We start from the raw sequence: 22,867 nt of genomic DNA, 5'->3' as shown, positions 1-22,867 counted from the left end.
TTGAAAATACTGAAAATCAACAGTTCTAAACCTGAAAGTGGCCATACTGTGACCAAAGCTCCATCTGACTTGTTATCGTGTCTTTGACAGTGGCTAATAGCAAATGTCTGGAGAGGATATAGCATATGTCAAGCCTGTAGTCATGCTTTCCTGATGCATTCCCATTGTTCACTATATGACTGGAAGCTAAGGGACTTACTGGAGAAAGAGTGTTTTTATAACAAGGGTGGTGATTTATTTTTTTTTCTTCTGTGTAGTGGATATGTTTAATTTCTTTTTGAAATCATTTGAAGTACTGGAATCTGCACTATCTGCATTAATTTCAGTGCCTCCATATTTGCACTGTGCGATATTTTCTTTCTCATTGTATTTGTTAATCTTCCAGGAATGGCCTATCAGTGGAGGCAACTGGGGTTTGATCACTCAGAGCTATCCAGAGATTATTATTACAGGGTAAGTGACACTGCAGAGTAGTAGTAACTTTCTGGACTGATTCGGTAGAAGTGAGAATATTTGTTTTTTCATATAGAAGACAATGCTCTAAGAGTGGTTTGAATTATTCAGGATATGTTCACCAGGCAAGTAGTTTGCATAGTCTTCTTGAGGTGTTAACAAGAAAGTCAAGTAAAATGTGGAACTGAAGATAGGAACAAAGTGGTAGCAGGTGTTTTACAGGGATTACTATGATGTGATATTGTGACTGTCTGCTTGCTGTCAGTATGTCCTGGTTGAAACTTATCATTTATTCTTCAACTTTTAAAAAAATATTTGCATAGCCTCAAAGCATAGAGGTCTATTAGTTACTGGCTTCAGTTCTCAAAGGGAAGACAAGCTTTTTTGTTACAAAAAAGGGCAACCAAATACTTAAATGTGTCTGTTTTAATCTCTTTTGAGACTGATCTATTGAATACTGCTCTAAGGAGTGTAAATAAAATTTAATTTATAGCTGTGGAGTGCAGCACAGGAAATGAGAGTTCTACTAAACGTGTTTGTAAAATATTGACTTCCAAAAAATTGTGAAAATAGCATCACTAAGAATACTAATAAAAATAGAATGTTAAATGTACGTTTTCTAATCAGTAGCAAAAAGGTCTAATGCTCCAACTAACCATTTTACCATCTTATTAATTTTTTAATATTTCATAGGCATGCTGATGGGTCAATCAAGTTTTGGGATGCCTCAGCAAGTAAGTGTTTTGAGAAGAGATTTTTTTCCTATTACCGTAGGAGTTTTCTAAACTTACTGATTTCTCTAATGGAACGTAATTGCAGACTAGTCATCCTCATTATTTCCTGACTCATGTAGTCAGTAACTGTAGGAAACTTTGATTTAAAATTAAATAAAATTAACATTATTTCTTAGTTAATTGGTTTACTTTTTTTACTGCCTCGGTGAAAATGAACTGGTAGTCCAAGGCCCAGCTAGAATGGAAGAGCTCTAAAATATTTTAGAAGCACATTGTTCAGCGTAGAGATGCATGGCAGGCAAATGCATTCCTTTTTAGTACAATTGAATTTCATGAAGTTATTTCTGTCTTTTTAGACAGGAGAGAGGCATGTGTTTATAAGGCATCAGCTGCCCATAAATTACAGTATCTAAAAATGAGAATTGGAACCCGTAGTAGTTTGTGCTAATAAAATGATATAGGCATTTGTGAAGAAAGGCAGGAGAACAGTAAAATAAAGACACTTTTCTTTTGTGGAACACTGAACAGTCCTGAAGAGTCCTATACCATCCTACATTTCCCTTCACTTCAAGGGTCAGTTGCATCTGATAGGCTACACAAGCTAACAGTGAGAATTGCAGTAAGAATTCAAATTAGAATGGATTACGCAAAGTTAGATGTTTCAATTAAACTGGTTCTAATTAACCTTAACTCCTGGTACTTAAAAGCTATCTGAAGCAATCTTCAAATCTTTATCAGTTGTGTTTGAAAATTTGTGGAAGACTGAGATTCCAAAATGCTAAGAGGTGTGTAGGTGTGGGAGAGAACAGTTGCAATGTATGTTTGAAAACTGGGAGGAGGAGTATTTGAAGTGTTATAGATCTTTAATTTCAGTTTGGGATGGGGGTGGAACTTGGGAGAGAGTGCGGGGTGTGCGACTGATTGATTTTATGCAATTAAAAATTCTATCCAGTATATATCTGTCAAAAGAAGATCCTCTTAAAGATATATAGTTTCTTTATAAAACAAGTAAGAAAACCTGTTAAGGAAGAAACTGCAAATATCCGGTATCTTGATTTAAAACTTTTAAATCTCTGTAATAGCAGAGTCTTACATATGAACTAGGGAAGTTCTTCTACTCTGCACTCCCTTGTTAAATATAGTGGCTTTATCTATGAAGAGAAGTTCTAAATGAGAAAAATTAGCCAGAGAAAAATATCTGTTTAGATCAAACTAATTTTTGTCTCTTTTGGTTTGTTCCTAGTAACGCTGCAAGTACTCTATAAGCTAAAAACAGCCAAAGTATTTGAAAAATCACGGAATAAAGATGACAGACCGAACACAGATATAGTAGATGAAGATCCATATGCTATTCAGATCATCTCATGGTGTCCAGAAAGTAGAATGCTGTGCATAGCTGGAGTTTCTGCACATGTCATTATTTACAGGTTCAGCAAGCAGGAAGTCACAACAGAAGTCATTCCGGTAATTAGTATAACCCTTTTTTAATTTTGTAGGATTTACCTGTAAGGCTGTTGCAGCAATTTAATTCTTCATTGTGTTTAATTCTCGTTAGTGAAATGGGCCAAAACAATTGCCTCAAAATGAGGAGATATGTTTTTGTGGAGGAATTATGAAATTCAGCAAAAGTGAAAATTGCACACCAAGATATTATTTTCATTGGCTTTTTCAGGTTTTGCAGTCAATAGTAGTTCTTTGTTCTATCTATTAAAACAAATAGTGGATCAAAACTTGGCTGTATTAAAGGTAAAATTAAAACAGGAGTGAATGAGATGTGGAGTTCATTTCAAAAGCTTTTAGGGAGTCGACTCCAGTTTTTTGTCCTCGATTCGTAATAATTACTGTCTATCTTGGCAAAACTTCTGCAGTATGCATAGCTAGAAGAGTAGAAGTGTGCCAGACATGCTCCATGGTCTGTTAAGGATTTTGCTGTGTTGCTATTGTCATTGTGTCATATACAGAACAAGGGTTCTGTTAGAAGAGTTTGAGAAGTGCTTTGTTAAATAAAACACGCGTGCAACTTCACTTACCTGGATGTATAAGCTGAAATCTAATACGAAGATATTTAATTATAAAATTTTTTATGTTCTGAGTGAAGTATTAATCATAATGTAGTAGGTTCCCCGTGCCATTCTGCCCCATTCAGGTAAGCCTCAGTCTAAGGAGATCAGGCATGTTTTTTGTCTTCTGATGTTTACCTATATACAAGTATATTCCCTTCTGAGGGAACAGTTTTTCTAAATGTTTTTTACAAATCAGACCCTAGCAAACTGTTCTTCACTACTACAAATGCTTTTAAAAATACTGTGTAACTCTTTGTTTTGATCCTTGAGTTACTTTCTACTTTGCATCTGATGAGGATAAAACAGTGGAAAACTTTCTTTACCCTTCACTACAATTAATACAGATATTGTTATAGACACAGCAGAAGGAAATCTGAAATCATGATGAACTTAGATCTTTAAAATAAATGATCTAGTTCAGTGCAACATTGAACTAGGTCCGGCATGTACAACGCTGCAGCAGAATAGAGTGCAGCTGCCTACATGCCTTCAGCTCTTCTTAGTTTTATCGTTCCTGAACTGTATAAACCAAGTCATCTTTACAATGAAGAATTTATTACGTGCACGAAATTAAGTGACTAAATGCATCTATCCATTATTTAATTTCTTTCCTGTATTAAGCAGTAAACTTTGAAATATTGGGAAATTTCAAGTTTTAGCAATCTTCAGGTATCCAGGTTCTATTTCTGAAGACAATGTGGGTGTTTAGGTTGCAGTGTTTATTAAACTACTGTTGCCATTTAAAAGATGGAAAAGTACTGGATGTCACTTTATTGCTACTATCTTCAGGTGTGCTTTATTTCATATATAGTTTTTTGAAGGGCTGTATTTACTGATAATATTTTTATTTTCTTTTACAGATGTTGGAAGTACGTCTGTTATATGAAATAAATGATATTGAAACTCCAGATGGGGAGCAGGTGCCACCTTTACCAACTCCAGGCACAGGTTCCAATCCTCAGTCTATTGTTCCCCAGTCTCATCCATCTACTAGCAGCAGTTCATCAGATGGACTTCGTGATAATGTCCCATGTTTAAAGTAAGTATGTTCTGTTATGCTTTTGTTGAGTGGGAAACTTTACAAGAATACGTGATGAGAATATATGTACTCTGATGTTATTAGTGAAATGTCATTGTTGGTGAAAATGTTTTGTCTATTAGGACAATGGTTTCCAAATATTTGAAAGTTTTGTTTTAAGAAACTAATGTTGTAATATTAGTTGCTTTAAACTTCATAAATTCTTCAATTGTGACATGTCCCATTCTCATGGGTCTTAATATCACATAATGCATCGTAGTGCTCGCAGTTGAGGTTTTTGACCAATTTTCAGATTTTTTAAATAGGGATTTTTGTCCCTTAAGGCAGTTCTCTGTGAAACTTTACTCATTTGAGAAATGAAAGTTAAAAGAAGGCAATATTTTTTACTGTTCTATGTGCATTATAATGCCTCTAGATCAGCACCTTTTCTATGCAGAATGTATGCTGAACTTCATTTTGAGATATAAATCTAAGATATGTATATATTTCCTGTTTTCTGAAGTTTTACAATCTCAACTTGGATTTTGATTCGGGTGCATCCATCCAGAAAGTAGCTATTTTTCTCTGGGTGGGCATTTTCATATTTCATTGGTTGTACTGAATTGCAGAAGTGTCTTTCTAAAGAAAACTGAACTGAATAGAAAAACTGGGAAATTCTGAATTTTTGGCAGATATTGGCAAAGTAAAATGTGAATTAATGAGAATGAATGGGTAAAATAAAGGGAACTGAGGAACTGGAGGAGCTTACGTGCTATGTGACTTTTTACGTCTTAAAAGTGATGAAAGATCTAATCTTCTCTGCAGGATATTCCAAAGTTGGTTCATCAGCATGCACATAAAACGTTTCCTGGAGTTCCAGTGCAACCATTCCCAGGGTTAATTCCATACAACTGGTCTACTATAAACCGGTCCTTTGTTTACATTTGTCTCAATAGATTGTGCCTCCATTTCACTTTTCAGTACACTTCTTCCCCATGCACCCCTCACCCCCTTCATCCTCTAAATGGGAGTTCTTTTAAGCACTCTGAAAAGAATGGGTAATACTTTCCTTCTAGACACTAAATGCCTTTATTTAAGTCAATATAGCTTGGCAACTGTTATGTCTTGCTCTGAAGAGCAGAGGAATGAAATATTTCATCATTGCTCAACTAATTTTCAGTTAGGTAATAAGTCAAAAGGCCCCTTAAGGAAGCAAATGACCAGTTCCAATGTGGGTGTTTTCTCGTAGCTTTTATGTGTTTATGTTCTTTGTAATTTTTTAGTTTTCTAAAGTTCAGTGTGGTGTGGAATTTAATGAATTCTGATCCCATAAGGAAAAAATGGAGAACCATAAGAAGATACCATGTTTTGTTTACTTTGCAGAGTTAAAAATTCTCCTCTCAAGCAGTCACCAGGCTACCAAACTGAGCTAGTTATCCAGCTAGTGTGGGTGAGTGGAGAACCTCCTCAACAGATAACCAGCTTAGCAGTCAACTCAGCGTACGGACTGTAAGTGTATTCTACACAGTGTTCTCATTATTCTGTTAAAGTTGTTTAACATTATCTATTAAACATAGAAGCAATGTCATGATTGCAGAGAAGCAATCAGTCTCCTGTGCTTAGAGGTTAATTCCTTTTGGGTCATAGCAGATGCTGATTGTGCTAAGATGAGAAACAAATGAGTATCACGCTTCCTTACCTGTCAGTTAGGTTGGCAAGTACAGTGATTGTAATCTGTTCTACTCAGTGTCACATTTATTTACAAGAGAACAATTTAAACAATGCTGCATTCTAAACTAGCAATTTATAGCTATGCATACTTTAGGGTAATTCATAAAAACTTGGAAGTCTTAAAATTATGAACAGCAACAGTGCAGATATAAAACTTTACAAACAATTAGCACTATCTTTCCTTCCATATATCTTTTTCCAGAGTAGTTTTTGGAAACTGTAATGGTATTGCCATGGTTGATTACCTACAGAAGACAGTGCTTTTGAATCTAGGCACTATTGAATTGTATGGTTCCAATGATCCTTATCGTAGGGAGCCACGATCTCCCCGAAAAACTCGGCAACCATCTGGAGGTGAGTAACACCAAACTTGTTTTAACCAACTGTGCCTTTCTTCTGAGCTTATCTGGGCCATTAGTGTATATTTTTTGAATACAAGCATACTTCTGTCTTATCTTTGCTTCTTGATCTATCTGTCCCTAACATCACTATTGCAGGTTTCTTACATTGTTTCTTTCAAAACTGTTGCTTAGTGGAATCTACTGATCCTCGATATGAGTCTTTATTTTTCAGTGTAGTGCATGTTTTAAGAAAAAGCAGGTGGGAAAACATTATCTGTGTGAATACATATACGTATAAATGCACAATGGGTTTATGCAGCTTACAAGATTTTAACTAAACAGGATGGAGAAGCAGAAGTATTCTGGTATTTCTGATAAACTTAGTATCAGTTATCACATGCCTGTATAAACCCACTAATGTCTGCACACAGTCTGTGTATCTGCTGGGATCTTTTGACTTCCTGTTTTCAAGTTTTGACTAGAAGTGTCCTGATAAGCCAAAGTATGTTATGTTTTGTATGCTGTTATGTTATGCTGGAGAGAAAGCCTTCGGTTTAAATGAACCAATAAACTTCAAAATAGAAACTGTTAATATAAATCTTTGATTTAAAAACATACTGAAGAAGGGTGTTCTCTAGCAGCTGAGGAAAAAGAGACTTTTTGGTCAAAATGCCAAGATTTATATTTTTAAAGGGAAAATTCAGTATTCTTAAATTTATTTTCTCTTTTAAGTTAATTTGGAAAACAGCTAAAGACAGAATGATAAACAGTCACTGCTACCCCAAATGGTTATTTTTCAATAGGAGATAAACTGTTCAAAAAAATTCTTCAAGCTCTAGTGTTGGTTGCTTTATTTTAAGACACCCAGAATAAAGTCCAGGTAAGTTCTTTACATAATGTTTTATTGAAATTGAAATGGATGCCCTAAGATGTGTTTTAGTAAATCATTGTTTTGAGGAAGATCCAGTTTGCACCAGTCAGCTTATTTCAACTGACAGAACTGGTCTAAATATCATTAACACTGAACAAAATGTACACATATCTTGTCAGATAAAATGTTTTCTTCTAATAAATAAAAACTTTAAAGTTACCTTTTAAGAGAGAAATTACTTTACTGATTGACTGTGTTAATTCCTCTTTGGAATGAAGGGCTTAAATTCTTCTTCATGAGTTTAGATTATAAACTACTTTTGAGTGTTAAATAGTACTTGCCTTGTTTTCTTGGCTTTTGTTATTTTAATGTATTGGATCTGCATATCTTAGTCGACTGTCTCTCTGATATGTTCATGAATGAAGTCCATTTTGCTCATGAATATAACTTACATGAAATCATTTTTTTTCTTTTTTTTTTTACCTCTTTATAATACTAATGACCTGCATGGCAAGAGCATTTTATAAACCTGGTTTATACAAGTTACTGTGCTGGCTTTTCTGTCTCAAATGTACTGTTAGTGTCTCCGTCTTTCCTTTTCTCATTGCTTCACAAAGGTATGCTGACTGTGGCTTCTTGCATGTGCGGCCTTTCTAACTTATATTCAGAGTCTGTGAAAAAGCTTCGCACCTCTTATATAAGTAAGTCATCTCATGGCAATAAAATATTTTTGAACATCTGAATTTTATTTTTTTTACTTGCTTGTTCATCATAAATACTTGTAATTCACTGTGAAGAAATTGTTTTACTTTAGAAACTGATTTTAATCCATGACACATCTATTAAATTTCTTATTCTTTGCATCTTTAAATGAAACTTAATAGAAAAAAAAAGTGACCATAATGGTATCTGTATTTTGTGTTTTTAAATAAATAAGTCAAAATCAAAAGGAGATCCTGGATCCTGTCTTGAGCAACTGATGTATGTAGTCTCAAGATCTAACTCGCCAAACTTAGTGTTGTTTTGAGACCTGAGGCTTGAAGCTTTCCTTGCTTGGTTCCCTTTCTGGTAGAAAAAGCTTCAGAACTCTAGTGTTAGATTTTTACTACTGCTGTTATTAATAGTAATAATATTTCAAATTGTTATTGAAGGTGATTTGTCTACTACAGATGAAAATTTACTGCTACAAAGATGATCATGTGGATCAGGACTGAAGTTGTCTGTGTATTGCACAGCCCTGTGGGCTTTTCAAGTGGTTTGAAGTTCACCTATGCAAGGGAGGTAGCCCATCAGAATCGTGATTTACCTAAGGGCTTCTCTGACTTATTCCATAAATCACTGCATGGAAGGATTTGGAGAACATATAGCTAATTTTTAAGAGCATAACATTGTTCCTTTTCCTACGATGACAATTTTCTTCAGCCCTGGGGGGTAGGTAGGTAGCCTTGCCCAATATTTTTATTCAGTGAAGGAGAGTAGGGTATTACTGAGCTAAAGGAAAAACAGGCTTGATTGTAGTCCAGTTCTGTTAGTTCTGCTATTTTTTATCCCAACAAGAAAAGAAGTAGTACATTTCAGAGAAAAATAGTTATTGAACCTACAAACTACTTTCTGAACACTCTTCCATCCTCTGCTGCCAAAGGAGAAAGGGAGTGAGGCATAACAAAATGCCTTCACTTTAAGATGATACACTACTGAAAATCCAGGATCTGCCACTGATTTGTTATTGTGAAGGGAAGCAAAAGACAGGCAGAAGTACCAAAACTGGTTTCTGAAGTCAAGAATTGTAAAGCTGAATTTACTTGGATTATTTAATTTAGGAATAAGTTATAACAGGTTTTGTACAAAAGAGTTAATTTCTTAATCATGTAGTTAATTCTCTTTGTCTCCACCATCCTGCCAATATCTTGTTTAGCTGGTATTGCGGCCTAGTTAAAAACTGAAAATAATTTCTCTGAAGTTTTTCAATATTTCTCATTATTTGTAGTTCTTTCAATGTATGTGTTGCCTAGACTTTAATAGTTTAAATAAAGCATTATTACTTTGTAATTTTCCACAAAGAAGTCTATTATGTTAAAGAACTATCCTTTGCTGTGTTTATAGGATTGGAATTATAAAAGTTAGATTGAACTCATCTGGATTTTGCATTCTCCCTCTCTTGAACGTGAATACCTGTCTTTAAAAATGCCAGTGACCTATGCTTCCCTTGTTTAGTTTTGAAAGATAGGCCTTCGTTAAATTCTTTCTTCAAACATTTGTATTTTAATACTTAAGTTTAGTTTTCTATGAATAAGACATTTTCAACTACAGCAGCAATAACCTTCAAGGGAGTACTAGTACTTCATTTTTAAATCTTCCTAGAAAAATTGCTTCTGTATTTAATGTGGTTATTTTAAAGAACCTGAGTATATTTCTCATTCTTCTTCAGATAATATATTTTTTTAAAAAATCATGCATTCGGACAAGTTCTTAATTAGTTGTATTACATTCAGGTTCAGACAGCATGCAACAGAGTAGCACGTTACTCTACATTACATCCCAAGACTGGCAGAACCAAAAATTAAATCATTGCAGTATAGAGGGGAGTAGGAAACAAGCATTATTTCATATTCAGCCAATTCCATAGGCTTTGCCAGAAAAAGACAGCAAGAATTGGCTCATCCTCATTGTCTATTTCGTAAATCATCAATATCTGCTTACTTATTTGTAATTTAGTTAATGGCATGTCTGAAGTCAAGCAACTGAAAACTTAAAAAGCCTTTTTAGAAAAAGTTCATAGTATAAGAGTTATGTATCTTCTAAAATATGAATGGAAATGCAGGATTTTTCCCTTCGCTTCTGTTGCAAGAATATGATGTATGTCTCTGTCATCTTATTTTTTTCTACTCAGAAAAAGAAATTCAGATTCCTGTCCTAAAGCAGCATCTATTTAGAGACAAGGCACTCTACACTAGCTAGACTGTAAACTGTCATTTCAGGCTAGCTCAACAGATACAAGCTCCCAGTTGGGACCATATTTTGGAATTTGTCAGTGATTCATACCAGGTATATTACTCACATGTTTCGGGTGGCAATTTATAGTTTGTGAAGCATGCAGTATGTGTTTTGTGGAGGCCTACTAGACAGCGTCATTGGGTGCTTGTTAGGGATAAAAACAAAGTGAACTTTGGACTTCAGATTGTAATAAAGGGGGGAAAGAACCAACGTTAACTATGTGCTGAAAGACATAGTGTGTAAATAAAAGCTTTGTAGCGTGATGAAAACTATACAGTGACGACTTACACTGTTTAGAGACCTGTGCTTGGCATACAGTTTGCTAAATGTGACAGGAGCCTTGAACAAAGTCAATACTGGTACCAAATTATCAAACAAATTGTAATGTTATGACTGAAACCCAAAACTTGTGGACAGCTGTTATTTTTCCTTGTTTAGTCACATAATTAAGTTCATATAGGACACCATTCTGAACTCTTTTGTGACACACTAGTGGTGGGAGTGACAAAATGTTATACTTGGCTAGTACAATATATACAATACGACTTTTCACATTAGTGTTTCTTAGTTCTACCAGCAGCAGCTTCAAATTCCAACAGAATAGAAGCAGTTCTTGCATGCATGTGACTTTTAAAATTTTTATTATACAACCAAAAGCCTTTTTTGAAAGTAATATGCAAGGGGTTCAGAATTGAGATTGAATCAAGCCTGAAGAGAATACATGCCTAGAATTATTTTGGGCTTGCTTATTCTGATTGTTTTCCCTATCCTCTTCCTCCTTGAACTGGATCTGGATGTGAACTATTTGGGTTTTTAAGTTAAACATCAACTAAACCAGACTAACATCAACTAAATGAGACTTCGTTGATTTTAGAATTTAAATCAGTTCCTGAACTGTTGTTAAGTGTAGGCTTAACTAACCGAGTGTAGGTCATTTCACAAATTCAGATCAATCCTAGGCATTGAGTTTTAAGGTTCAAGCTGTATGTGCTCTTAATTTTAACAAAGTCTGTTTTGCATGAATGAAACTATGTGAATGCAACACACTTCCAATGTGTTCCACGTTAATACAATATTTTAGGTGAATTCTTTTTCCTTTAAAAGATTAAGTTCTGGGTTAGTATTTGGAAATTTTGAAGCATTGGTAGAAGAGTAGTGCTGATTTTTTTTTATTTTTCAGTCTGTTAACAGACACGTACAGATGTGCTAGAGAAATGTGTAGCCTAGAGCTGTATAGACAGACTGCATGTGCAAGCCCTTGTTGCCATAGCCATTACTAGTACACCTCTGAAGCTTTTTGACTATTTGAAATATTTGTGTGCAAGCAAAACCCTTTCATTTTAACCAGTATTTATAAACTGTTATTGTTAAGTGTTGCATACTTGTTTGCATTAGTACCATATTTCTAAAGGAAAACTTTATTCAATAAACCTAATGGTGCATTATTAGCTTTAAATATAAATAAAAATCATCTCTTCTAATCACGGGCAATATTGACAGCCATTTCTTGTCAAAAAGGAAAATAGAAAAAATCCATGTATATTTCTAGTTAATACTATGGAATAATATTTAGGACCCTTATGAGGCAGCACACATCTTTGGCATTTGACTGTGGACTCCTGTGTTTTTCCTTCACTAAAATGGAAGGAATGAACCTTCAGATAATCATAGAATCATAGAATAACCGGGTTGGAAGAGACCCACCGCATCATCGAGTCCAACCATTCCTATCAAACACTAAACCATGCCCCTTAGCACCTCGTCTACCTGTGCCTTAAACACCTCCAGGGAAGGTGAATCAACCACCTCCCTGGGCAGCCTCTGCCAGTGCCCAATGACCCTTTCTGTGAAAAATTTTTTCCTAATGTCCAGCCTGAACCTCCCCTGGCGGAGCTTGAGGCCATTCCCTCTTGTCCTGTCCCCCGTCACTTGGGACAAAAGGCCTCCTTTCAGGTAGTTGTAGAGAGCAATAAGGTCTCCCTTCAGCTTCCTCTTCTCCAGGCTAAACAACCCCAGCTCTCTCAGCTGCTCCTCGTAAGACTTGTTCTCCAGCCCCTCCACCAGCTTTGTTGCCCTTCTCTGGACTCGCTCCAGAGCCTCAACATCCTTCTTGTGGTGAGGGTCCCAGAACTGAACACAGTATTCGAGGAGCGGTCTCACCAGTGCCAAGTACAGAGGGAGAATAACCTCCCTGGACCTGCTGGTCTCGCCATTTCTGATACAAGCCAAGATGCCATTGGCCTTCTTGGCCACCTGGGCACACTGCTGGCTCATGTTCAGTCGGCTGTCAACCAACACCCCCAGGTCCCTCTCCTCCAGGCAGCTTTCTAGACAGACTTCTCCTAGTCTGTAGCACTGCATAGGGTTGTTGTGCCCCAAGTGCAGGACTTGGCACTTGGCCTTGTTAAACCTCATGCCGTTGGCCTCAGCCCAGCGGTCCCGCCTGTTCAGATAACATATTGTAGTTATTCAAACAATCAGATTTGACAATGAAAGAATTCTGTAAAACTTCTTGATGCAAGGCAAAATGCTTTTGTAAGCACCCTAGAACCAGAATTCCCAAAGCGTCATCAATAAGGAGTTTTGCTGGAAAATGAACTTGGCAATGCAACAGCGTATGCAAACTATATCACTGTAATGGTGGGAAAATGGTTTGAAAGAAAGGCACTCTGGTTTCACGCATCATGCTGCATGTGTGATTGTAATCCTCTTTCATCTGAATTTCTTTTGCAATTACGTTTTTAATACAACTAGGGTTTTTTTTCAAAAAACTTGTACTTATCTATAGCATGTAAATAATCAACTGTTCTGATAGGTTGGTCTTGCTGAAAATATGGTGTTTTCATTAATATTTAATGAAGTGTATTTTATGAAGTGAACTTTAGTAGGAAGAAGTAAATATCTCTACAGTGATATGGGTAATGTCCACATTAAAAAAGGAAAAGTAACATGTGACAAATTGTCACAACTGGCTGGTTTGTAGCCAATGAAGTTCCTAACTGCAGTGGAAGCAAGGACAAAATAGCAGCTGTATTTATTTACACACTGTTTTTGTGTTCCAGCAGGTCTTTGTGATATTAGTGAGGGTACAGTGGTGCCAGAAGATCGCTGCAAATCACCCACTTCAGGTAATCATATATTTCTCTGGTCTTCAGCATCTTATTTGCCTAGGAGATGGCATGCTTTAAGTCAACATTTACTAGTTAGATATTGTGTAAAGCCTGTTACCTTCTCACAAACTGTTTGGGCTGTCGTAGTTTTTGATGTGTTGCACTACTGCGTTTTTAAAACAAGGCTGATTTGAGATGCATTAAGAATATGTCATAACATGCATGAAGAGAAATATAATCCGAAATATTTATGCTTCAGGGAACATACTGCATAGTTGAATTTTGAAGCATTAAGAGATGCACAAATTCCTGCAATAGTTGATGTGATTAAAGTTAAAGGGCAAAATTTCAGATTAACTTAGTTACCTAAAGTAGTATGTGCACTTTTTACAGTAAAGCACAAAATTATATTCAGTAGAGGAATCTGAAGGTAGATTCTTTTTCTATTATGATCTGTACCTTTCAAAGCTATGTTGAAAGCATAACAAAATAAAGTATCCTTTTGGTAGTTCTAGTAGAAATTCTAACATAAATTTTAATTTCATAACTGCTTTCTACTGATGTTCATTTTAAATTGTGCAGAAGTCTCAACTAGATCAGTCAATGTTATTTTCTTTTTTGCTGATCGTTTCTTAGAGTAAATTAGATTTATTTATAAATAAAGCAAAATTTGGCTGGAAATTGTAATTAAAAAGTCTTAACTGACTATGTGGTTTCAGGACAAATGTGTGTAGTGCTTAAGTGTTGGCATGCTGAAGCTGTCAACCTCAGCATCACTTTTTAATGCAAGTATTTTTTTTTGGTCTTTAGAATAAAGTGTCTCTTTCCTGTTTCATTTTTAAATATCAAGACCTATGTCTGTAAAGAACTTCCTGTGCAGTGCTGCAGTTGCAGTAAATCACTTTCTCTGTCAAGATTAAGAAGAATTATCATTCTTACTGAGGTATTTGAATTTGACTCACTTAGGAAGCCCAGGCTAAGTCTGGTTACTGGTAGATTGCTATACAATGTCTAGAATGAACAGCTAATGAGTTGTAACCCTTAAGCTGTACTTTTTGCACCTTGCTCCACCATCACTCACGTGTCAACCCAAACCTTGTCCAGCTGCTACTGCTAAAACTTAAAGTACTACTTAATTTTAATTAGAAGGTTTCTTTCATATTAGGTTGGTACAAAAATAATTGATGTTTTTAACTGTCAACTTTAAAGTGATATATCTCAGCTTAGAATAAAATTTATTAATCAAAATAAGAACCATTAGAATCTACACATTTTTGCCAAAAAGAAGCAAGTCTGTCTATTCCAGTAGCATACAGTTCTGGAGTCCTGAAATTACTGATCAACTGGTTGATTTTCTGAAAGCATTTTGAGCTTCTGCTTGGTTGTGGAAGACGTTCTCTCGCAGGAAGTTGTCAAAATGCTTGAAGATGAGGTAGTGGGTAGGAGAGAGGTCTGGTGAGTAAGCTGAGTTTTGTGGACCAGTTCGTGTAGTTTCTGCAGTCTCATTTGCAAGATGTGATTGGGCATTGTCACAGAGAAGAACTGGTCCTTTTCGGTTGATTAGTGTTGGATGTAAGTGTTGCAATTTTTGGTGCATTTTGTTGATTTCCTGGCAACATTTCCCTGCTGCAATGTTTTTCACAAGATTTAAGAAGTTGTAGCCCATGAGTTCACTTGCTGACTCTCAGTGACCATAACCTTTGTGTTTTGGTGCTTCACCTTGCTCTAGCCACTGTGTGGAATACCATCCATTGTCTTAGAATCCATTTTCCATCACGTGTGATAAAGAAATGGATTTTGGTTTTGTTATGCTAAAGAAGCGCAGAGCAGACCTCATAAGAGTAACTTTTCTTTTTTTTTTTTTTTTATTTATGCTCACCTCATGCAGCACACATTCCTTGAGCACTTTTGATTTTCCAATTTCATGCAAATGTTGAACAACTGTTGAACGGTCAATGTTTAGTTGTTTTGCAACCTCTCATTCTTTTGCATGGCTGTGCTTCAGTAATGGCCCTCAGTTGGTTGTCATCTGTTGCAGAAGGATGCCCTTGACCCTTCTCTGGAAATTTTTTGAAGCGATGTTGAGCTATGCAGTTGTTGAGAGTCCCTTGGCCAGATGCTTGATTGATACTGCTAGCAGTTTCTGCTACTTTCTATCCCATTTTGGACTCATACGGCAAAACTGCTTGAATTTGCTTTTTTCCATCTTTAATTTGACCGTATAATGTAAAAAAAAGATTAAACAGTGAAACCAAAACCATTAGCATAAGTAGAGCAAATTTTGCGTGTTAAAATGGTATGCTACATGAACACAGTTAAATAGAAGTTTAATCCAAAATGAGGATCACAATTTACAATGACAAAACCAGCAATTATTTTGACACCAACCTAATAATTTGCAGTTGAAGTATAGTAAAACTCAATTCACCATTTCTACTAACAGTGCAATGAAAGCAAACCTAAAGATAAAAATAAGGTTTATATGGAAAAATCCTCAATTAAATGATATGCCTCCCCTCCCTCACTGTTTACCTCACTCCCTCCTTCCTGTCTGAGTTGTGCTAGCTGAAGTAGGTTAAAAATTAATGTAATCTGTTTATTTATTTAGGAGGATAATAAAGGAGGCAATTTAGGATAGAAGGATTTAAATGTCCTGAAAGGAAGTAGAATTACGGGGGATTAAGTCCTGCAGAGGTAGAAATCAATCCCCAATTCTAGTTGACTGTGAGAAGACTGTTTTGAAGTTAGTTCATGTTAGACTAAAATATAGAAGTCTGGAGAACTGAGTGTTCTGTGAGAAAAAAAAAAAGGTATGTGTTGTCTTAGGGACACACGCAGTACTGAAGAGCAATAAGTCTGAAGTACCAAAAACAGTGAACAGCTAGAAGATGGTGGAGGAAAGCTATTGTTGCACTCCCCTGTAAAATAGAATCTTGAAGTCCTGCTCTGCCTTGCTTCTCTTGATTCTGTCCTCTTCTCCCGGCTCTCATAAGGTTCATGGCATGTTTCTCCAATTTTCCTTGAGAAAGGTCGTCAGAGGGAGGCACTTCCCTGATATAGAAGTCATTTGGGGATGTTAATGAAGAGAAAAGAACTGCAGTTCGTTAGATTTTGTTTGAGTTTTACACCTTTTCTGGGCAAGAGCACTCGAGTGGAAAGAAGCTTGAAAATTATATTCTGTTTTCCAACAGATAAGAAAGGACATTTTGGTGAAATCAGCAGCACAGTGTTGGTGAGCTTGAGATGCAGGAAAGAGGCCAGATTTAAATTAACTTTTTTGAATCTAGATGTTCTCTAGTCAAGAGGCAAATACAGTAGCACAAAAAGTTTGCTTGTTACTAGCTTTAAGATTGGAGGATGGGTTTGGCAATTGAGTGTGATATTGACTTTGACAGGAATGTGGTCTCTGAAACAGTCAAGCCCATGTTTAGGCTGGAGTCTGCATTTGCTTAAGTGATCTAAATCTTCCACCTCTTCCACCTTTCCATGCCAAGGTGAAGAGAAGTAGAAGCTAACTTCCACTAGACTTCTTCCAGTGGGTGGTTATACAGTCGAGATGACTGGAAGGGAACTGCCTGTCTATGCAAGTTAGGAGATTATCCTACAGCTTTAATAACACAGAACTGTAGAAATACTATGAAAATGCATGGAAAATTATAACTTTATCTCCTGTTTTTTCTACAGAAGTTAAATGGTAATAAGCTTAGGCTCCAAGGGTGTTTGTCTGACCCTTAGTATATTGTATAACATTGTAAACTGTCGAGTTTTTGTGTCCATGAATGTCAAAATGTTTGCGTTCTATGATTTATTTATTTTTTACTTCCACAATACATAATCTATGAAATTTGGCACTTTTTCGTTGAACAGTGTTCTAATTTCATTACAATGATAAGCTTCAATTTGTGGCCTTTAGGCACCACTTTTTTCAATATTAACAATTTGGAAAATTGTGATAGCATTAGCTTCAGGTTGTCTGCAGGATAGTTGAGGAACTGTGGCTTACTGCATTGGAAAAAACCCCAAATTTTCAAAACCTGAGTTCATTGTAATAACAGTGTTCTGTGAATCATAACTGAGGTTAATATATGTTACTGGAAACAGATTATTCCATGAGGGAAATATTTCTAGCAATAAACATGCTGCATTATGCAACATTTGTACCTTATGTTATAATTTTTGTGGCTAAACTCAGTATGACAGAATCCCTGTCATATCAAAATAATAGAATATTTTAATACATCTTTGTATTTTCTTTAAACTCACACCTTGTATTATACATTGATTTTGTGTCAGTTATATGTTTGTATATCCATTTCATTCTGTCTTCACTCATAGGTTCTGGTTCGCCAAACAATTCTGATGATGATCAGAAAATGAATAATTTTATAGAAAAGGGTACAGTATTTTTCTTTGCTATAGTCTTTTTTTTATAATACTTTGATACATTTAGATTGATCTTTTTTATTAAAATATTATTTACAGTGAAGACCAAAAGCAGAAAGTTTTCCAAGATGGTAGCCAATGACATAGGTAGGAACCAGAAAAATTCTGCTCTGTTCTTAATCTAGTGCCTTAATCTATGCAACACTAACCCAGCAGCAATAAAAAAAAAAAGACAAAATTAAAGTTCGAGGCATTAAGTTATTAATTTTTCATTCTCTGCGCTAATTGGTAAATCTGTGGGCTGCTTCTGTACTAAATACACTGGGCACAATAATTTTTTTTTAAAAATCAAAAATATTGATGGTTTAAATTATCTTGTTTTACAAATGCACTTCTGTTTTCTGGATGGGTGAAATTCTAATCCATATTAAGAGTTCAGTCTATGCAAGTCACAACATTATTCCACCACTTTTGCAAAGGTACGCTCCCTTTGAGAATGTGTGGCTGATTTAATTCCTTTTTGTGTTGCATTTATAGCCATATGGTCAGCTTTCCATATGACTATGGTCAAGATAGAGGTAGTGTCATGTTTTCATTTAATCATCTGGAAGAGGAAATGGTCATAGATCCCTACAGCTCATTACTGTTCAAGAACTGTATTTACTTCTCTGCATCCAACAGTGACATAATACCCTACCAGCTCCAGATTTTTGTCTAAACAATTTAGCAACAAAATTGCCTTGGAATATGTTGTATGCAGGTAGATTGAACCCTTTTATGATTGGAATGGAAATTAACTCTGCTTCTGACAACTGTCCTATTAAATAAATTAAGGGAAGAGGCTGTATGATTTAATTTTGGGAAAGAGACTCTTCTTCTGTAACTGAGATATGATTATTTTCATTTCAGAATCACTGTTAGTGGTTTATTTTGGTTTTGTTTAGTACATTAGTGTATCATCATGGAAGGATTTAATTTTATCTCTTTAGTCAGATCAAAAGGTTGAAGCCACATAATGAAACTGTTTGCTAAACTACTGTTTCGTAGGTTGGGTTGAACCATCGTTTAAGACCACTAAGAGGTGCCTTTTACTGTGTTCTCCCGTTGATTTGCTGTTTGGCAATTTGACTTTTATCCAAAACCATTAATCCCCTTAATTGCAATTCACTAACTGAGAAGAAGAATCCTTCAAAATTCCCTTAGATGAATGATGTGTTTGTCTTTGGAATCTGAAGAACAGAATTAGAAAGAGCAAGAATATGCCCTTTGCTCAGTACTGTATTGAGCCCTGCTTGCAGTGATAACAAATGTTAGGGAAGATGAGCTCTGAGTCAGTGGAAGCCTAAATATAATTCAGGCAAGCAAATGACTGCCAATAATACGTTATGTCAATTCACTTGTAATTAAAAAAAATTGAGTCTCGTGTACATGTGTATTGATTAATATGTTCTCACAGAGGAAATTTAGGCTAACTAGAAACTTGGGTTCTGTTCTGCTAATGAGAAAAACGCTTAACCTTGTGCATGTTATATCAATGCCTTTTGTAATTCACAAGTATCTCCCAGTCAGTCCATTCTGTGGTTTGTGTAATTTACAATTTATTGGAAGTTGTAAGAAACTTAATTATTTTATCTGAATTCTGTTAAGAGACTTGAGTGGTTTGTTGCCATGCAGTGAATGTCTCTTCACTGCTATGTTTTCTATACCTCATCTGGCATGTATATTCTGCATGGCTCTCTTTAAACTTATATTTTAAGCTCTTCTGTTTAAGTAAAATACCTCTTCTTCGGTGTGTATGGTTGCATGTTTTTGCATTTCATTGTTTTAAACTGACTTGCCAACTAAATGTGAATGGACAATGAGTTTTGTAAAATGTGAGTGTCTCTGTCTTCTTCACTGTGTTGTACGAGACAAATGGTTTACCATCAGTTGTGCTCACATGCATGAATTTGATCTATAGAGAGTGGTTGTAGCTCTTTGCACTGGCATATACTGCAATCAGTTCAAGTTCTTTCCATTCTTTGTCAATGTTTGAAATATAACCTGTCAAATGGTTTGTGAAACAGAACAAGAATTATTTAAATTGATAATTTCAATTGTTGTTAATATCACTCCTGTGCTTTTTGTCACATGGAAAGAGTGAGCAAAAGAATACTGGTTGCAAAGTGAGAACTAATTTTGTTTCAGTTATAGGGCTTATGGTAACATAATAAACATGCATTTGCTACTATAAAGCCAGTGTCAATTTAATCACTTTATTGAAACTTAGAGACATCTTCATCTCTACAGATTTCTATCGTTAGTGACAGTATCAGACCCGGATTCTTGCTTCATTAGAGGATTCAAAAACCATCTAAGTCTGCAATGATAGTATAAATAAAACAAAATGTAAATGCTTCATATACCAACACTTCAGCTTTGCCACATATACCGTTAAGATCAGTTGGTCTTCTGTTCTTTTTCTAAACACTTAGTTGTGAATGTTCTGTGCGAAGAAATGGATAGTAACTCAAGTTAAAAACCTATTGTGAATATGTTGCTTTTAGGTCATGTTTTCCTTTTATTTGCATTAGAAGTGAACTTCAGAGTAGTTCCAACTACCTTAGGTATGTGGAGATACTTGGTTTAACCCTTTCTGGAAGTCATAGGAAATACTATCGACGTTATTAAATCAGCCATTTCTCTTAGGAATTGCAAATATTTGCAAGTAAATTGCTGTGAAGTAGTACAGAGAAGGGTACCAAATGTAGATGAACTTACAGGAAGAAGAATTGGTAGTAAGTATTTATATTTCTAAGGCCATGTAATTTTTCAGCTTCAATGAGAGCAAGCTGATTTACTCATACTTTAATTGGTTAATTATTTGGCATGAAGAGATATATGTGATTAAATATATAGTGATGAATCAGGTCACAATTTAAGAGGTATTGTAATGCCCATTTCTGGAAGAAGCTTTGCTATTAGAAAAAGATACATTAATATTGTAAACCTTTGTAACTGTTCTGGTAGGCTATGTGTCAATTAATTTTTAGGAAAGAATGGTTTTATTTATCTTCTGCAGTTTATAACTTCAGAAGCAATTCCAAACTATATTAGTAAGCAGGCCTATACACAGTAGGTTTAATTCCAAACTTCTGTAATCCTTGCTGTTACTGTTGACCTAAGGTTTTGCGCATTTGTTACTTGCTAAGGATACACCTGTATTTTTCAAACAGTGCTAAATTAATTGACTATTAAAATTGTTTTCACAGAATCAAAACTTAAGTTGCTAGTAATCTTAAGATGCCCTAGTGCCAGCATAAGACTGTTTCTTCCAATGTGTTTTTAATACTTGGATCTAATTTTGGTTATATCAGCTACATCTTTTACATTCTCTTGTAAAATGGTTTTCCTGTGCTTATCAAATTTAGACATTTCAACACAGATTATCTATATTTCTTTTGTGCTGTCACTGGTACAATATTCAGTTCTTTAATCATCTTGAAATTGGTACTATAAATCTTTCACTTTTATCTAGTTGTCAAATATAGAATAATTTTGAAACTTTGGTATGTCTAAGAAATTCTAAGCTGCTTAGTTATTTCTTATTAAATGTTAAATGAAATAGGCTTTTTGTAAACTGTTCTTATCTGTCAAAATACAAAGACACTTGTCCCCTTTACATTTTTTTTAGAAGTTTAGACTGTTCCCTAAATAAGTAATGTATGAGAAATCACTCTATTGCTTACAAACTGATTTGCTGTGCATTTTAAAGTATCAGCTCAGAATAAACCACTGCAAATAAAATATAACTCTTACTTTTAAGCCATAGCTTCCTATTGATAGTTCAGTCATGTTTCAGCCTTCAGGTTTTCTTCGTTTAATTGGTTAAGCCTGCTGTACTGAAATATAACGTGTTATACTAAAGTATCCCTTCATAATTTAACACCTGCTCCCTCAATCCTGACCTATGAGAAATCTCCAAGAATCCTGGATGTTGTTTTTGGACAGTTCTCCAGTGCCATAGATCGATATGATGCTTTTTTTAATTGTGTATATTGGCATCAGCAAGTATGTGCCTGTGCCTGTTTATGACTCAAGATTTTCTAATTTAGAGGAGTATCAAATGAAGGTTAAAATGCAGGCAAAAGAAGTCTGTGTTGCCTTGAGCAAGTGTGCCAGGAGGAGCTTCCCACTCTGTCTCCTCTCATACCAGCTGCCGAAGGGTGGTCTTGGCTGTAAATGCTGCAGCAACCACCAGCACCAAGAGGTATTAAAATCTGATATGAGAGCTACTACTTGGGGGCAGCCATGCCCAGAAGGAGCAGTCACCATCACCTTTGCCTTGTTGTACAACTGGAGTAAAAAGCCTGACACTGAGCACTCTCTCTGTACATCACAATCCTGTCTTTTCCATTTCTCTGCTGTAAATGTCTTGTGTTGTAGAAGCTGTCTACCATGTTGCTTGTTTTCAACTGAATTTCCAAAAAATATTGTAAGCGATAAGCCAGATATGAATATGAGTGTGAGTGTGTGGGGAAGAGTTAGTTATATTAAGTGATGTTTGTTTAAAAAGGCTTGACTGGCAAAATATTATCTTTCTTATTGCATCTTTAGACACTTTTTTCTTTAAACACAAGATGGCGCTACTGCTATTTAAATAGTTTCTTGTTTCCTATTTACATTTGGAGGGTTTTGACACATTGTTTTGAATTGTCTTTTTTTCGCTTAGCACATTAATTCATTATTTCTAGCAGTGACATCCTTTGTAACAGTTGATGTATCCTCTTGTCCTATTAATGAGGCGTAGTTCACTGTTTGTAGAAAATGATGTCTTGACAAATTTGTTTTAACTTATCAGCCTAGTTCAAACAGCTGGCCTTTCGCTAATGAACAAAAAGCTAAAACTATGAATTGAATCTTAGAATCCAACACTTATCTGTACTTGTTATTGCCTACTATATTACCTGTTAGTATCCTTTTATTTGTCAATTTACTCCAAGTTGTTAAGATTGTGTTAAACATCTATATTTGAAAAGCCACATGACCACTCTTCAAAGTGACTAAGTTGATTAATCGTTGCTGGTATTCACACATGGTAAAAACTGTGAAAATCCAAAAATAATTCAAATTCTTTTCTGTGTGCATACTTGAGATGTTGTTTGGTATCAGCTTTTGATTTACAGGTCT

General features: G+C 35.4%; 1 protein-coding gene across 6 annotated transcripts in view; it reads left to right on the top strand.

The window, feature by feature from the left end:
• The window catches only part of STXBP5 (syntaxin binding protein 5), a 104,949-nt gene that overhangs the window by 62,622 nt on the left and 19,460 nt on the right, over positions 1-22,867 (top strand). For 2 of the 6 annotated variants that reach the window (XM_069852149.1, XM_069852147.1), the window contains exons 13-19: positions 386-453; positions 1,147-1,187; positions 2,431-2,651; positions 4,111-4,289; positions 5,652-5,777; positions 6,202-6,353; positions 13,271-13,333. In XM_069852149.1, coding sequence (XP_069708250.1) covers positions 386-453; positions 1,147-1,187; positions 2,431-2,651; positions 4,111-4,289; positions 5,652-5,777; positions 6,202-6,353; positions 13,271-13,333 — 850 coding nt within the window. Of the gene's footprint in view, positions 1-385; positions 454-1,146; positions 1,188-2,430; positions 2,652-4,110; positions 4,290-5,651; positions 5,778-6,201; positions 6,354-13,267; positions 13,334-17,650; positions 17,711-17,797; positions 17,846-22,867 lie in introns of all 6 variants that reach the window. The other 4 variants (XM_069852148.1, XM_069852146.1, XM_069852145.1 and 1 more) reach the window with 3 other exon arrangements.

Source organism: Phaenicophaeus curvirostris, chromosome 2 (assembly GCF_032191515.1).
Source record: "Phaenicophaeus curvirostris isolate KB17595 chromosome 2, BPBGC_Pcur_1.0, whole genome shotgun sequence".
In the NCBI taxonomy this organism is placed as follows: domain Eukaryota; kingdom Metazoa; phylum Chordata; class Aves; order Cuculiformes; family Cuculidae; genus Phaenicophaeus; species Phaenicophaeus curvirostris.
The sequence above is the reverse complement of the archived record's forward strand: the minus strand, read 5'-3'. Positions and strand labels throughout refer to the sequence as shown.